General features: G+C 36.0%; 1 protein-coding gene across 1 annotated transcript in view; it reads right to left on the bottom strand.

The window, feature by feature from the left end:
* Positions 1-18,987, bottom strand: part of LOC114479138 (neuropilin-1a-like) — a 99,097-nt gene that overhangs the window by 38,907 nt on the left and 41,203 nt on the right. Inside the window, exons 4-6 of the mRNA XM_028472654.1 lie at positions 17,305-17,532; positions 9,891-10,061; positions 4,275-4,441 (exon numbers count right to left, since the gene is read on the bottom strand). Coding sequence (XP_028328455.1) covers positions 4,275-4,441; positions 9,891-10,061; positions 17,305-17,532 — 566 coding nt within the window. The remainder of the gene's footprint in view (positions 1-4,274; positions 4,442-9,890; positions 10,062-17,304; positions 17,533-18,987) is intronic.

The raw sequence follows: 18,987 nt of genomic DNA, 5'->3' as shown, positions 1-18,987 counted from the left end.
GCACTTAATGATGTTTAAAGCACAGAAAAGTTAATTTAGCGTAACATGGGCCCTTTAAATACTTCACATTGGCCCTCATTTATCAACCGTTTGTACGTTCAGATCTGAGCATACAACATGCGTTTGACCATATTCACGCAAACTTTTTTTTTTTGATACTTTATTTATTTTTAATGCAGCATATATAAATTCAAAAAGCAAACAAAGCAAAACAAAACAACATCAGAAAAAGAAGATGCTGGATTGCCATTTCTGTACATTTTGTTCCTGCGATAATGTCAATGTGATAGTCCTTATCCTGTCGTTGATGTGTAGACAGTCCATTTCTCCCACTTTTCTCGGCATTGTTCCCCTTGAGTCCATATCTTATGGGTCAACTGCTCCATGACATATATTTTATTCACAATTAGCAGTCAGTCATCTTGTGTTGGTGGATCTGGTTTGTACCATTTTCTCGTAATTGCTTTTTTACAAGCTGCTAACAAAATGTTCAATAAATACCTGTCTTCTTTTGACGCAACATTCCCAGTCATACTGCCAAAGTAAAGTAATACATATGACTTACAGTAGATATGTCATAATCCAGAATTCTGACAATAACCAGGTGAACATCCTCCAAAAATGTTATATTTTTAGGGCAAAGCCAAAAAAAATCTATTTAAGTTATTCCAACATAATAATCTTCAAGCACGTGATGACGTGGTGGACTTTTTATAAATTTTGACGTGAGCGTACGCTACGATCAGATCTCACGTCAGGTCTGACCTTGTGTACGCAAATCTGAGTGTGTGGATTTGTGTGTGATTTCTGAAAATAAAGTATTAAACTAACCTCAGTTGTCATTTAAGCATACGCAGACACACATTCAGAACAGATCAAAACTGATCTTTAAAACAAGATAAAATGAATTTCAAAGAGCCCACTTTAATACTGACTTGACTGTTGGTTTTCCTTCCACGGAACACTATGTAACCTCGCTAATAAACTTTATTATCGTCTGAGCAGGAGCAGTTCACAGGTTCACACACACACACACACCCACACGGGAATGCAGCCCTGAACGCTGCTGTGAATCATTCATGCTTTTGAAATGTAAAGTATACCTTAAACTTCATCAGTAATGTAATGGAGTATAGGTGAAATTGGATAAAGGCATAATAAACACAGACAATGGACAACATTTAGTAGTTTAAGGCTTTCTTTTGTTATAGTTCTTTTAGTGTGTTATTTATTGCCTAAAGGGTGCAAACAACTGATGCTGATATAAATGGTATATTTCCTCTCCCAGATCTCCAGGAGAAGTTGTACGCAGGGCACACAGGGGGGCAGACGTCACCTATGAGCGCCTTTATACGGTGGCCGACAGGGGCAAACACGCAGCAAACAGCAAAATGCTGCAAACACAGGGATGTTGCAAAAACTGCACCTTTAAGTCCAGTTTTCACACCGTCAAAAAGCACATCTTTGTTTTGCACCACCTCAGATGTGAGAATTTCCTTTCTTTTCTTGATCTCAGTGGGCGGGGCCTCCAAACCAGGAAGATTTAAGGGTGAAACATGATAATGAGGATGGAATTCAACTGCTGAATTTATCAACCCCCGATCATTGGTATACTGGGATTGTTCAGATACGAATGCTTTATAAATCACACATTGGTCCTGTCATACGACCAAATGGGAACTAAAATGTGCACCCGTTTTCACGCAAGGTTGATAACTGACGGCCAATAGCTCGAGTTAATACAAATTCAGCAAATGCAAAGATTTTCATGTAAACCTTTTTAGACATGATGACAACCAGTTTGTCCATATTTGTCCTCTCTGTCAAATCAGGCAGAATTCAAGACAAACAACACAAGAACACAGAGAATTGCCAACTGTAATGGAAAGGCCGACTTTCATAAATACTGCAGTTAGACTTTATTCTCTTTCTCTCCAATGTGCACGAAAGTGGTACAAATGAGTGAGCAAAATTCAGAGCAGATGTGATATCTCAGCGGTACATCCAAGTTCAAATAGAGGAGCACTGCTGATCCACAGGGAGACGGAAATGATTTCAGTGTGAGGTCAAACTCAATAAAAAAAACAGTTATTTTTAGCAATAGAAGACGTTACTTTATATATAGTTTTGCCATTTGTTCACAGTTTGGATTAAACAGAAATGTAGAGAAAGAATAAATCTCCTGAATATGTGAAAGCAACCGTTTTTGGTCAAGATGTTGACATCTAAACAAACTGTATAAATACAGTTTTCTGCTGTCAGGTGAATGTTTAGACAAAATTGCGTGAACTCCAACTGTTTCGTCCCCATGAACCGGACTCCTGCACAACACACATTTCCAAACACAGAAATGCCACAAAAATCTGATCAAAGCGTATGAGACTGAAATGAAACCCTTCAGGAGGGTACAGAGTAATTGAATGTTATGTGGGCTACTGGTAATACAGTGCATATGAATGATGCATACAAACACATCAAAAATTTACATGAAGTTTTTCTAAACTAAATCTCAATGGATGCTATTACAGCCCATCCCAGCTGGGAGGGAGATGTGAATATTTAACGCAACGAACAACACAGCACTATAATATGCAAGACATTATGTGCAAAGATAAGTTGTGCAAAAATAGATGTTATAGACCTTAACAGTATCTATCACAGACACATAGTAAACCAGTAACAAGAGCCTTCATAGAGCGTAAACCTCCTCCAAGTGCCAAATCTCCTCATTGCCAGAAAATCACAGTTATAGTTTTGTAAGGAATTATTAATGATACATAGGTCCAGGACTCCAAGTGTTTATAATTAGAAACCCAATTATTATTTATTTAAATCACGATGAAATGCACAATGCGGATCAGATCCAGATGAAACCTGTTTGAGGAATAAACTTGATATGACTGAGTCAAATTTCATAAAGATCAGTCAATTATGAGCTGAGATATGAATTCTTAAAAATTAACCAATGATGAAATACAGCAATTATTCCATTTTTCAAACTGATCCACAATCACTCCAATCAATCCCCTTCTAAATGTAATGGAATATTTTATTGCGTAAAGTACATCTTTGGTTCAAATGTCATATGTACTAGGACTGAACGATTTTGGAAAATAATTGCAATTTTCTTCCTCAATATTGCGATTTAATATGCGATTATTTTTTGAAGGGTGTCTTATTTTTTTATTTTTATTTATTCAGTTCATTTCCGACATGGTTGCATTCACAGAAATTTAGTCTTGTCATGTATTTTTCAATGAAGACAAGCAATAAATCAATTTGTTTCATAATAAACAATTTAAGTATTATTTAAACTTTAAATAAATATAAAGTATAATTTTTAAAGCACAGATTACAACAATAAAGTAAACAAATATGTGGCTTTACCTCTTCAACATATATAACTAACTTCACGTTTCATGAAACATGTAAACATGCGGACTGCACTTCTTAAACACTCTCTGAACTTAACAGGACAGTCTGTAAATAAACAAAATAAACATATATATATATATATATATATATATATATATATATATATATATATATAAAGCATACTAATAACCAGTCAGTAACATCACACATACTAAAGTGCAGGAAAAGTAAAGAGAACTAATATCTACTTTTACCAATTGGATGTTTTTTTTAGGTAAATCAAACTCCCAACGAACTTAAAATAATTTATTACTAAAAAAAAAAGAAAATTAATTGCAGCCTTTGCGATTAAAAAAATCTCAATAATATATATAATAATGCAAATAATCGTTCGGCCTTAATATGTACACATTTTAAATGAATTATTTCTCTTTTGGTATTATCTTGTTATGTGTATGTATATGTATCTACATATGTATTAATGTGTGTCAGTAAATATGTTTATATGTATGTGTATGTCAGGTATGTATGTACATACAGTATATTGTTTTTTTTTGTGGTTAGAACATAGACAAAGAATAAAAGAAAGGAAAGGAAAAATCCGTTAAGTACTTTTGACACAGTCCTGCCTACAGACAAACAAATAAATAAACGCTTTGTGGTGTGTCTGGGATACAGATTATATACTGAACAAACTTTCTAAAAAGCTTGATGTCTTCCAAAACTTACGACACTTATAAGTATCGAAAAACTGCACAGGACAGTTTCTAATTCTAAATAAAATCGGTAAAGTATCAAATAATGTCCTAAGATGTTGTGTTTAAATTACGCCCACAGCTTGTCCCATTACCCAGTGCAACTCTAACAAATAAGATGAATAAAGTGAAAGCAGTTCTAACCTGTATCCATTCCCTGATCGTGTCATCTGAGGGGGTCCAGCCGTTCTCCTGGTAGTTCAAACGGGAGCGTTCCGGTGACCAGTTGGAGTTATACTGGGAAGAGGCGGTTATCTGCTCTGAGGAAATATCCCCAGACTCCATGCCTAATGGCTCCATACAAGGAAAATCTGCCAACAAATAGAAACAGACTTAAAGATCCACATCACGCCAAAGGCATGGAAAAAAAAAACTTGAACACAGCCAGCAGAGGAAAGGTTACCGTTCAGATCACAAGCTTGTAAAGTCTAAAAAAAATACCCAAAACACAAGTTTTACACACATCATTTGGTGGAGGAACAAAGAATGATCCGGAATTTTAATTTGTAGAGTCTGATTTAGTGAAAAAAGCACTGAGCTGGGCTCTCAGGGGTGTTCAATGCATATACTGTGTCAGCATTGGGAAAAAAAATCAAAATTTGTCTTAAAGTCATCCAAAAACCTTCAGACATGGTTGCTAATGAGACAAGTCCAGCTCTGATTAAAGGTGGTAGGTTTAAAAACCATTAATAAGAATAATACACATCTCTGTCGGCAGGGAAATCTTTATTTAGGCACAAGAAAAAGTCAAAAACAACATTTTGCATCAAAATAAAGTCATTTCTGCATCACTGAGGCAGCAGAATTGCTGCTAAAGCTAGTTTTACTGCTCAAAATTCCCATATTTTTATTCTGCTTAATGGTTTTATTGCATAAATTTGGGGAAAAAGTGATTCATTTAATTACCAACATTCTACCTGTATTATAAGGTCCAGGTTAGCACGCAAAAATAAGTTGAAAATTAAACACTAAAATCTTTTGAACTCAGCCTTTTCCACCTTCGTCCTCATTATTTTCTTCATCTTTCCTTATTTGTATTCATGAGACCACATCCCATGTCCTCCCCACAGCAGGTACGCAGAACAATCTCAAGTGTTTGTCTTTTTAGTTCTTCATCTAAAATGAGCCAAATGACACAAACTAGGGGCCCCGCTGACAGCTAGACTGATCAAAGGCCTTGTAGGAGGGTTTTTTTTTTTTCCTGATGGTGATGGCGGCGACAGAGCCAGAAAAAGCCAGAAAAAAACCCCATAAAATCCCTGCAGGACATCAACACTTGATCCCTGCGTGGCTTTGGGTTGAAGCGGAAAGACTTTATTCAGAACATTTAAGAAGGTTGAATAGAATTGTGAATAGAAGATACAAGCATGTTGTTTTTTAGTCTGATTGCATTCAAAATGTCACACTAATCAAAATAGCAATGTGCTTGTTTGTGTGGATCTCATGTGTCAGGAAATATTTGCAACATGTCAAGCACATCCATGTATTAACATGTCTGAGTCACTCATCGTCATGGAAGAGTAAAAAAAAAAAAAACACATGCATACATGTCTTCAATCCCACAGCAAAAATAGAGAATTAACACTTTTCACTTCTTGGAAAAGTGAGTTTTCTTTCTATTTTATTTTTTTTTAACTTTATTTATGAGTTTTAACATTTTTCATGTGGCACAATAAGACAGAAAAATACATACAGCCAGGCATTCATACATACTGTACATGTACATACACAAAAATACATACAGTCCTTAGTCCAGAGTTCATTGTAAACACAAATAGACCTGGATAACACAAAACCACTACACAAAACAACAAAAAACACAATACTAACAATGAGGCTATTAACGTCATTAAAATATCCACAAACAAACAAATTGAGTGTAATGGTGGTCATCTAAAGTTCAAAATAGTCCATAATAGGTTTACACGTGCTGTAAAATGTATGTACAGTAGTTATCTTAGCCAAGCTTCAAATCAGTGCTGGCCCGAGCCTCTTTGGCGCCCAAGGCGAGATTTTCTTTTGGCGCCCCCTTATATTTCAAACCAAGTAATTACCAGATCATTTGTTGGAAGTGTCTATTCATACGGAAACGTATCAATAGCCGCTGGGACAATGGGTACGTTTTTCAGACCTTTTCTGGACCTTTTCTACATAAGCGTAATGTGCCTGTGTATCAATAGCCGCCGGGACAATGGGTACGTTTTTCAGACCTTTTCTGGACCTTTTCTACATAAGCGTAATGTGCCTGTGGATTCACCGTGCCAGAATGGCCGAGTGGCCTACGGCTCCTGACTCAAGGATTCTACCTTCCGCTGTGATGGGTTCGAGTCCCACTTTTGTCATATATATTTTTTTAATTTTAACATATTTAACACGGCAAATTTAAAAATACATATACAAATAAACATTTTAGGGTATTTCCTGGTTCAGGGTTAGGAATAAAATGAAAGGTTAGTGGGGCATCTAAAAATAAATACGAGCAAAAAATAAAACTGACAGAACTTTAAGTCATGTGGTGAACCTATCACGTTACCTAAACTGGCCAATGAGGGGCGCTGCGTACGAACAGGCCGGCAGTCTAGTCATACGTTTCTGTATCAATAGCCACGGCCTAATTTCATTGGTTAATTAGACATGACGCCACTTGCTGCAGCAGTAAACGGTAAACAACCGCTCCGAGCTGCCTGAGTCTTGCCTCAGACAACCTGTCAATCAATTTGGGAGGCGGGAGTAAAGCTATCTTTTTTATTTTTATTAAAACTAGTTATTAATAATACAATCAAGTTCAATACGCTAATAATATCGGCCCTTGGTTATTTAATTAATTAAAAAAAAAAAAAAAAATCTCAGCCAATTTGGCGCCTCCTATGATGGCCAAGCGTTTGAATCCGTTTAGAAATGAATCTCTTAGCTTCTGCGGGGCCGAGTAAGATCTTAAACAAGGAGTGTTTTGACTTATATCTGAAAAAAATGTACAACTTTTAGTTGTTTAAAAGAACAAAGATGTTTATTAATATAGAGATCTTTTAATGAAATGATGCCTCTCCCACTGCACTCTTTAAAAACACGATTAAGCCATATTGAGGAATGCACTGAAGTATCTGGGAGTTCACAGTATTTTCTAATCTGAAGCCAGATTTTTTTTTTATTTTAAATATAGTGAAATGTTCCTTACCAGAGACCTTGAGCTTCGGTGATGAAAAAGTGAGTTTTCTATTAGTTTTGAATATTTATGACATAGGCCACGGTTACATGATGTTTTTAATTGGTAATTAGTCATTCTGAATTAAATCATTCGTAATTAAAGTGTTCTGCTTCATGCTTACATGGAAATATTAATTCCCAAACTGATTTTTACATGGAAAGCCGGTTTATTCGGCTTTAGATAAATCCTTTTCAGGTCTCGGCTTTGGGAAGGCTCTGATTGGACAGTGGGATAACGTGACGTATCACGTCAATTGGGAAAAACACACAACAAACCTATTTTTGTCGCGCAAGTGCAAAACGATCCGAATTACCTTAAAGCGGCTTTAATGTGTTATGTGTTTACAAGAAAGAGGAATTATCTAAATCGGAATTGAAATCGGAATAAACCAGCCACTTAATTCGGATTTAAGTTTAATTCAAAATTAAATTAGCATTAAGAATTAACTGTTTACAAGATCAGGTTGAAGAGGAATGAACTTTTATTCCACTTTAAAGAGTAATTAAAGCTCCCATGTAAATGTAATGTAGATGGCTTAAAGAACATGTGGTAAACTCATTGCCCAGGGGCCAAATCCGGCCCTTTAGAGCATCCAATTCGGCCCCCAGGAGAAAGTAAAAATGACACAGAAAACACAAATCATTAGGGGATCACAGTTCTCCCGGTGCTTGTATCACACGATTGCAATAATTTCTAATGTTAAACAGTTGAAAAAACTAAAAATTCTTACAAAATCCTTCAATTTTCCTCAAATTATGACACAATATTCCCTTTAAATTAAATATAAGTTGGTGACAAAATCTAGGAAATGTAAAGTGAAGATCCTGTCTGTCACTTATTGCTTGGATATGGTCAGTTTCTTATATATTTTGTATTTTTTGTATACGTAGAAATGCAAACTAGGGCACATTATTGTTGAAATGATTAGTTTTCCCACATAAAATCTGTCAAACTGCTCCGTATTTGGCCCCTGAACTAAAAAAGAGTTTGACACTCCTGGGTTAAATATGTAACTCTGAAGTACATTTTCTCTTTAAAAGAACAACAGCATTGAAATGAATGACTAAAGCAGCAGATTTGTTGAATTACTCATTATTTTCTTCTAAATAGGCACCAGGGGACCATCCAGGAGTTCACCTCTAAGGACCCACACATTCCTAAACAGGAGCCGGTGGGGTTGAGGTTACCAAGGAGCAAGAAGCATACGGGCCAATGTAACCTAAATCTCCAGGCACTCCTACAAGGTCAAACAGTCGACAGACATGTAGACAGATGACTTTTTCCCCTGACAGTGTGGATGTGTGGAGGGGAGAAGCAGGAAATGAACCTCGGTCAAAGACTTGGAAGTCAAATGGAAAAAGTTAAACAAATCGTAAACAAAATAAAAAAGTTTAGGAAGGCCGGAAAATAAACAGAAAAATCTAAATAAAACAGGAGACTAATCCAAATATGTAGACAATTTGTCAAATAAAAATAAGCATTACATTAAGCTTATTATTGTCAACAGAGTTTCCGATTCACCAAAATCAACAATTAATAAAGAGAAAGTAACTCACTTCCCCCAATATGTCTAAGGACACAAACAATAATAAACATTATCAAAGTTGAGACTTCGTGAAATATATAATCTATGTCAGACATGAGTAATAGTTGACCCGGGGGCACTAAACGCACAAATTGACACGAGAAGAAAACCAAACAATGACAGAAAATTACGCAAAACCTCATAAATACACACACACACACAAAAAAAAACACTCCAAAAACTCCAAAAGCACACAAAGCGACAACAAATATACACACAGATTAAAGGAAAATGTATAATAACAACAAGAAACAAACACAGAATGACATTAACAAAAATACACAAAATGATTCCAAGCAGACAAAACAACAACAAATTGACAGAAAATGGAATAAAAAAATACAAAACAACAAAGATACCCAAAATGACTACAAACACGCAAAACAACTACACAAATAAGCAGAAAATGAGAAAGTAATGTATACAATTACAACAAAAACACAAAGTGATTACAAACACACAAAACAACAAAAAATAAACAGAAAATGGAAGACAAGATACAAAACAAAAACAAACAAAATGACTCGTAACACAAAAAAACAGCAACAAAGATACCCAAAATAACTCCAAACACATAAAACAACAAAACATAGACCGTAAATGACATAAAAAAAATATAAAATTACATCCAAAACAACAAAACCCAAAAACAAAAACATCAATAATATGCAAAAATGACAGGAAAAACAGACAAAACCATTCCTGTTGTAATGATCAGATTTATCATTATTCTAAACGCAACAATGTTTATTATGTGGCACTGGGATCTGATAAATCCCATATCTGTGGACCCCACAGTGGTAAAAGTCAGACCATCTCTATTTATGCATTTATAAATCTAGTTTTATGCAGATCAGAGTCAGTTGTATGTTTGTGAGGTCAGAGGTCAAAGATCAGAGAAAGCCTGGACTTTAAATCCCATTTCAGATGCATCAGATGACAGACATGTGAGTGAACTGGTGCTGCTCACCCTCGTCCTCGTGTCCTGGAGGAAGGCTCCTCTCACGGATGGTGTAGTTGGCGGAGAATCCCTCTCTGGCTATGGCGTTGTCGGTGGTGATGGTCATGGACAGAATGCCCGTGTAGGAGATGACTCGGCCCGGGGACGTCTGACCACAGTATCTGCCGATGTGAGGACCCACTGAGGGAGGAGAAAGTCAGCTTTATTACTCGTCTGGAAAAGTGCATTTATCATGATTCACTTTGTCCTCTGCTGGCTCGCTGTCATGGGAAATCTTTAGTGGCCTTAAAAAAAATAAATGAATCTCACACGCTGGCCGTATTTCTAACTCCGTACAACTTGAGACAAAAAAAATCCAATTCAGATTAAAAGTCCAGAAACTTCTATCTGCTCTGATAAAACCTTATTAGCAGCTTATCTGTGCTGTCAACTCTAATCTCTCACCTCTCATGAGTGACTCCACTTTTGGGACAGTGGAATGAAGAGAATGGGAGAAACTCTCACATATTGCCATGAAATAATCCCTTCACTACAAATATGCTGCGTAGACAAAGTCACGACTCAACAAAAATGTTTTATCTTAAATAATCCACTTTTGTTTGTCATCATTTTAATTATCTAGTCTAAAACTTTAATGAGGGCATCGTGATAAAAATGTCATTATCTAAGTATCAAAAGTGAAGTTCATCTGTTCACAGTGTTATAAAAATGTGTATGTAGTACACGTTACTGTCAATGAGTTGCTTTTATGTTTTTTTTTTGGTACATTTCTAAATCAGTGATTGAAAAAGAAAGTAATTTGTTACATTTACAACAATTTCTTGTTTTAAAATGACATTGTGAAAATACAAAAATATTAAATAACTAGACAACAATCAAAGGCATCACATTAGAGCCGACAAACCAGATTAAATGTAATGCACCACACCAAAACAGCATTAAACGCTGGTAAGTTTTAGCGTTCATAAATGTAGCTATACTTAGAGCCTGATAATTGTTTTTGATATTTTAAATTTAATTAACTTGTGTTTTTTTTTTTTTTTTTTAAATGTGCATTTTGAGAAACCTTTTATTTAATACTGATGCGTTCGTGGAAAATAAATTAAGTTCCAACTGTGCAAGATTTGGTCTCTTCCTTTTTAAATTTATACATGAGATGTGGCAAGATTTATTAACTAACAAAACATGGGGGGTGAAAGTAATGAGTAACTTTTACTCTGAGCACTATTTGAGCTGCTTTTTACTTGTACTTGAGTATTTTACGTATGACGTACTTGTACTTGAGTACAATTTCAATCAAATAACAGTACTTCTACTTGAGCAGGATGTATCATTACTCTTTACACCTGATGGGGATGACCATGGCTCAGTGGTAGAGTGTGTCGTCCAATAACCAAAGGGTTAAGGGATTGAATCCCGCTCTATCCAAGTCATTGTGTCCTTGGGCAAGGCATTTTACCCACATTGCCTAGTATGAATGTAGTGTGTGAGTGAGTGTTGGTGGTGGTCGGAGGGACTGATGGCGCACTATGGCAGCCTCACTTCTGTCAGTCTTCCCCAGGGCAGCTGTGGCTACAATGGTAGCTCACCACCACAGTGTGTGGAGCGAAAGAATAATGCACATCAATGTAAAGCGCTTTGAGTGTCTACGAAGAAGCACTATATAAAATCCCAATGCAGCATTATCATTATTATTAGCTCTGTGTAGCGGTTAGCACTTTGACTTATTAACATAGAGCCCCTGGGAGTTTTCTGAGAGTTTGCATGCTCTCTTTGTGCTTCTGTAGGTTCTTCTCGTGTTCTTGCTTCCTCCCACATTTCAAAAACACAAACCTATCTAATCTATTGGTTGGTGTGAAATGCTCACATTTGAATTAGCCTGACATGTCAATGTAATATTATTAGGGATACTCGGTAGGTTTTATTAAAATGTGTGAACATTTGCTTTAAACCAGTGTCATTTTGTCATTTCTGTGCATTGGCCAAGATAAAAAAAAAATATATATATATATATATATTTTAATATCCACTGACACAACACCCTGTACACAGCAACACTCTGGCGTCCTAAAACATTCAGTCCCTGCATGTCCGCAGTTTCATTTCATCTCCTCCTTATCAGCACAAAACAAAATGAGGCTTGTTGTGGTTACTGTCTGCTAAAGATATTATATCTCCAACCTCTCCACGAGCAGCATCAGGCCTTTTAAATGACAAGGGCTGTGACATTTTCTGACAATTTGCTTCAGCTTTGGAGAAAATAAACATGAAGCAGCTGAGCTGGAATGCTGAGCTTCACTAATCTGATGGATTAAGTTTATCTGTTACAGTTTACAGAAGGTGACAGACAATCTGTGACGGATTACATTTTGAACTATTTCAGCCTGTGGTGGCGTGTAATGGTTTTCGCTGCATGAATGTTGCTGGTTTTAAGTGACTGAGAAGCAAATAAGGGATCATATGCATTTATGAAACAACATAAGATCAGGAGAGCGCGCATAGATTCTCTACCATTTTTACAAATCACAAAGTTTATTTAATAAAATCAATTATCAGGCATTTTTTTTCCTCTTTATTGGTATAGACTTTAAGAATGTAACACTGCTGTGTGGCAGCTTTTTGTGAGGCTCTTTCCCCATACATTACTGTGTGTATAATATATTTACGGCTATGATGTACAACGTTATCAGTGTGTTGTTCTGTTTGATCACTGCAGCCTTTAAATAACTGTTAAGATCAAAGGAAATGAGGGGCTTCACTCATGCCTAACTGTTAAAGATGGTTAGTTAGAAGTTAATATGTTAATGTTTCATTTACTCAGACAACTGTTTCACAGGAAATCCACTTTGATCTGCTGACAACTGCCAGTCTTCATCAGAGGCATCTGCTGATCGCTTTGATGTTTCCTTTGAAGTTTACTTGACTTCCCCATAATAATTTCCAGCAAGATTCATTTTGTCTTCTTTTTGTATAATATGTCAAGGTTTCAGGAAAGTAATGTCCACTATATGTTAACAAGAAAATTTATTCTGAGGGTTAGAGTTTCCTATAATTTAGATTAATGCATGTTAGGTCAATACGGGAAAATCCAACCACCTGAAGATAAATTATGAAAAAACTAATTTAAAGATGAACCCAAATTAGCCAAGGAACACATGGATTGATGGCTTATGTTAATTTGTGACATGTTATTTTGACTAATACAAACTTACCGAGTAATCACGCTGCTATCATATTATTAACTATGTATGTGTTACAATATTGTGTGTGTAATTAGTGTACTTCTGTTAGGTTTATATAAAGTTTGGAGTTTGTGTAGTATAACCTGCATGGTTTGAGTCTCTGTTTTAGTTTTTTGTTTGCTGTTGGCAGAATTTTTTGCAAAATGGTGATACAACCAAAGGTGCAATGATAATTACATGTCTTTATTTATTTTAACTCATTGAGTGCCATTCCTGTCTATAGACGTGAATTGTGTTTTTCGGCTGGGGTTGCTTGGAGACAGTGTGACAAAGCTCTCCGGTGAATATCTAACTTGTACCATGACGTAGTGACCAACTGGTGACATGTAGGTGGCAGCAGCACACCTTTGGATGAGAGATCACCCGCGATGGGCAGAGCTCAGAGGGAGAGGAAAAGAGTATACAAGACAGAAAATGGCGCTACGGGAGCTGATGCTGAAGCTCACACCAGCTCACAGCAGCACACACTCGACCAGAGCATGTGTGGAACTAAGTGGACTATTGAGAGTGTCGCAATGATGAGAGAAAAGGATAAAAAAAAACAAAACATCTGGGATGAGGAGGAAGTTGCAAGTGTGGAGAATGGCGGGGGGAGAGACTTGGAGGACGGCCAAAATACAGTAAGAAATCCATTCAACTCTGACCTAGATAACAAAATAATAATAGTTTTGTCATCAAAAGCCTGGTCTCAGTGTTGTTTTTGTAGTTTTATAGAAGGAAACCAATGCTGAGGTGTCCCCAAGGTAGAAAAAATTGCTTCAAAGTCACAAATAGGTTTTTTCAGAAAAAGCCGTTTTTCTCAGCTAAACATATTACGTTAAGAATTAGACACTGAAAGAAAGGAGGGGGCGGGACTAGATACGCTTGTGCTTCTTTCTGTCCCTTCTCAAACTCTGTATTCGTAAGATATGTTTGTGTTAGATTTACTTTTATTTTGATACTTGTTTTTTGATTAACGACCGTTCCTTGGTGTATATGTGATTCACTTCCTTCTTTTATTGTTTTGTTGTTATTTGATAGCAAATTTTGAGACAAAGAATATAGAAAAGAGAGAGAAACATGTATATAAACAAAGCCTATACAGTATACATCACAAACTCAGGCTTATCCATTGTATGACAAAGGACTCTAGTAGAAAGTCCACACCCTGTTTTTTTTGTTTTATTCTTTTTATAATATATATTTTTTAGCTGAAATTGGTTTGTCGAAAGTAAAAGGCTTTGCAACCACTAAGATTTTGTTGTTGTTTTTAACCATTTTGGAAAAATAAAAACACTTCGTGATGTTGACTTTAAAGAGATTGTTTTGACTTTGATGTTTGTGCTAAAACATTGCAAATGTCGTTGATGGGATGAAGAACTACACGTTGGGCCTCACCCTGCTGCAAAACGTCTTTGTTATCTGGGCCGAAAACATGTTTCTCTTTGCATACACAGCAAAATAAATCACACACAAACACACACACAAATGTTCAACATGCAAAGAGACACACCTGACTGCACACACGTACACAAAAGCATCATGTGACAGGAGAAGCCCTGGCATGTTATGTATGCTGGCACAGCATTAAAGTGTGTGTTGCTGTGTGTGTGTACCTGTGCCAGCCTTTGTGTCCCTCATATTCCCAAGCTCGTCTCCTCCTTGGCAATAAACAAGCCAAGCTTCGGACACAGCAGAGAGGAATTGTGGGCATCCTGGCAGACGGCAACACCGTGCAAAGTATGTATAGCTCTCATGATTATCTGCTCAGTGTACGGCTAAGTAGACAGATATAGAAGCTGAGAGTGGCTGGTCCAGGGAAAGGAAAAGTGTGAACAGAAGCAGGTTGTGTCTTTCTCAATCATGGGCATAGTGTGATTTCCCAAATGTGGTTGGTCAGAGAACAATGAGCAAGCTGTGAAGTGGGCTCTCATTCATTTGTGGTTGGTACATCCTGCGTGCATGTGTGTGTGTGTGTGTGTCCACACGTGGTGGAGTTTCAAGCAAAAGACTGTAATTAGCAGGGAGGCCTCCCTGGACAAAATGTTGAGTGTTTCTCTTGTCTCCATGCATTTATGACACAATAGAAAGTATATCTACTCATAATAAGTATAAAAGTAGATTTTTAACAATAAGCAAAAAAATAAAGAAGAATAAATGCTCCTGTATTCCTAAAGCTCATTTACAGAGCCAGGACAAGGATAAAAGATTCAATGTCCTCTTAAAAAAAAAATACATATTGCAGCTTTAAGTCCTGCAAAATCATACACATGAAAGCTTTTTCAATGTGTTTTTTTTTTAATTTATTATCTACTGTATAACCATTGCATTTATTTAGGAGGAGTAGATAAGTATGTTTAGTAAAACACATTTTATTTTACTGAAAAAAATAAGTAAAACAAACTAAAAGGCTGCTATTTCACTCATTAGTTCTTGTTCAGTTGCATGAAATACAATGACTACTCATTAAGTACTACTTTTAAATTGATTTAATTAGTTTTTATTATTTATTTTTTTTGGGTGGGTGGGACTGTTGCAAAATATCTTCACAGAATCCCCCTCACAAATGGATTATTTAGAGTGATCATGTAGAAGTCACTCATTCATTGTTAATGCGGACAAAGAAGAAAGACAGCACAGTACTCTGTGCCAATTCCCACAAAGTCTGCAAATCCTGTTTATATAAGAGGATTATTGAAAATAATAAAAAAAAAATGTCAACTTGCCAAAGTGATTTACTTGTATACAATATTATATCTTTGAAAATGAACGTGCATTTTGTTCTAGGATATTCGTTCCATTGTTGTCATTTCTTCTCTTTTCTCCCCCACTTTATCCTGCATTCTGACTCTGCTTTTTTTTACCCTTTTCTCCTCAACAGCTCACATTCACATCCTGTTTATGTTTAGCCAAGTTTCTATGCTCTGCAGCTTGATAGAAAAATACTGTCATTTGATTTTTGTAATTAAATTTAACATAGTTTACATGTATTTTTGGACTGTGAAAATCAGGTCAGGATTCAGCAGTTCACCTACAGTACATCTATTAAGGAGGTACATCACAATATTATACCCTGCGACTATCGTATTGATCCAAAAAATTTCCAAATTAATTTTTTTTAATCATGTTTTTTAACGTTAAAACCATTTAATTGCGCTACGTGTCAGCAAACCACATCAGACTTTGTTAAACTACCTCACTCCTCAAAGCATTTTAGCTTGGGTGTTAATTGCACTTTATTTTCATAAAACATGTACAGTATGTGGTTACTTTTTTAAGAATTTAAGAACTTAACAGAATCAGAATCTGTTGTAATTGTAATTTGACATACCACTTGTTTTTGATACTGGTACTTGAATTATAGTACCATTTACTGTTACTGTTTAATGTAAATTGTATTTCAAAGGATTTCGTACTTGTAAATGTGAAATATGTAATTACTGATATTGCAATATATATTGTATTGTGTTGTTTAGTATCGGATATATCGTATCGCAACATGCAAATGGTACACCCCAAACATCTATGAGAAACTGGATATTCTTTGAGGACAGTAATGTATGTAGACAGATGGTTTGATAAGTGTGAAAGAGACAATCTTTGTGATACAGGAAAGGCCATCTTTGAAGAGAGGAGGGGGGTTGACACATGATTTCTCTACTATCTATGATCCCATTGTTCACCTTTCACTCCCCAGGCGATTAAACAACAATCTACCTGAGTCAACTGACAGCATGGATCCTTTAGCATGATGCTAATGATGAGCCACACAATAGGTCAATGAGGGCTAATGAACTCCACAATAGCAATTCAAGACTCCCAACTAGTTAGTAAGTGAAGAAAATGAGAAGTGAAGCGTTTTCAAGTAAAAATCCAAGTGTGTTTTCAACAGCTAATCGAGAAAAAAATAATTTGTGGTTGAATTCTATAAAAAAACTGGGTCACAATTTAATGACCGTGGTAAAATGTGGGTCCCAGGGTGAGACCAGTTGAGAACCTCTGGTTTAGACTATTATTATTTTAGTCAAAAAACTGTTGCATGGAGTGCTGCATGGGTTTCTTGTGTTAGAAAGTTGCTTGAAAAGATTATTATTTTACTTTGGAAGCATATCAAAAATATCTCATTTCATAACATTCTCTTTCATGCTTAGCTCATTTACTTGTTCTCATCCATCTCACTGTCAGACCAGCTCTCCACCTACCTGCAGGAAAGCCGTCCCAGATCTCCAACCAGTCGTATCGGCACAGAGCCCCTGGAGGTGGCGTGGTATCTGGCTCCATGTCAAAGCTGTCAAAGTCCACCACGATCTCTGACATCTTGGGGGCAAAGATCATGAAGGTGCAGTCCAGGTTGTTGGGGTACTTCTCTGGGAAGCCCGGCGTTTTGATGAAGCCCTTGGGAGCCGTGAAGTTCCTGGAACATTCTGGACCTGGAATACAGATGAGTTTTTTGAGTGTCAGAAATGTTTGGACAAGCTGACTAATTCTCTCCAGGACAGAGGTGTGAATTCTCTGAGGTTAGAGGGCAAAACAGGGCCACAATTGGTTCTCACAAGACTATTACTTAAAGAAGATTGGGATCTTTTATAATTACTTGTCTAGGAAAGGAAAGGCATCATTCTTAAACATAAATATGGATTTCAGAATCAGAATATTTTAATGCCATTGTTGATGAACAGAATTCACAACTAGGAATTTGCTTTGGCTTACAGGTGCTTAAAAAAGGTGCTATAGCAAACAATAGAATAGATTAAATAAAAATAAGAATAAAATAAAATAAAAAAAGGCATGCAATAATACGTTCTTGATCATAATATAATATATATACTAAATAAATATAATATAATAATATATACAATAAACATCAGTGCAGGTTATGAGAAAATGAGCCTTTACCAGAACCTTCTTTGGATTGCTAATTTAATCTGTTTATTACAGATTTGACTTCTTAAAACCTTTATTTGGACTATAATTTAGACAAATGCAAAGTTTTGCCAAAAAAACATTGTTAAAAAAAAAAGTTAATTAATGTTTTCTGTTCATTTTAATACAGACAGCACAATTGTACAAATACTAAAGCCAGATTTAAAAAAGTACTTCCCGACATACGTAGATGAACTCAGTCCATTGTTTGATTGTTGCTTTATTCACAGAGTTAACCCTGGGCTGCATTCATTCACAGACATGCCGCGCTGTGATTAGTGTCCTCCCCTGCTGGAGCCGTCTGTGTTTTTGTTGTGACTAGTTTCAGTTGTTTGACTGTTTACGGAACGTACCAGACAATGCACGTACTTAACAACAGTAACGCACACAGATCCACTTATAGGCAGACGTACACAGGCTTATTAGCTCACATCAGTGGAAACACACACACACGCACACTACAGTAAACCTGGGATTTTCATCAACTGAATCAGGGCACAATGAAGGGCTGTAAAACAAAATGTGTGTGAGTAAAACTATGTGATCTTAAAGGTGTGTTATTATATTTTAGTGTCGGTGCTTTAAAAATGTGTCGGCAAACTTACAAACTACTCCTCCATACCAGTAGGTGGCAGTAGGTAGCAGAATGAGGCCACAATGAGATACGTTCTCAACAATTTGTTGGGACACATTTTGTGTGTTTGTCAATTCATTTAATAGATTTTCTTATAAATATATTGTGTTTATATTTTTTTCTGTTCCTGTTGTAATTTTGTGTATTTTTCTATCATTTTGTATAATTTTGCGTGTCTTTGAAGTCCTTTTGTATATGTTGTTGTTGTTTTTGTAGTAATTGTGTGTTTAAGTTGTTGTTTTGTGTCTTTGTTGTCATTTTGTGTGTTTTATGAATACTTTTTTGTATAGTTTTTTTAATTTGATTAATCTTGGTGGTTTTGTTGTTA

Source organism: Gouania willdenowi, chromosome 17, assembly GCF_900634775.1.
Source record: "Gouania willdenowi chromosome 17, fGouWil2.1, whole genome shotgun sequence".
Lineage (NCBI taxonomy): Eukaryota > Metazoa > Chordata > Actinopteri > Blenniiformes > Gobiesocidae > Gouania > Gouania willdenowi.
This window is presented reverse-complemented; position numbering and strand designations above follow the sequence as displayed.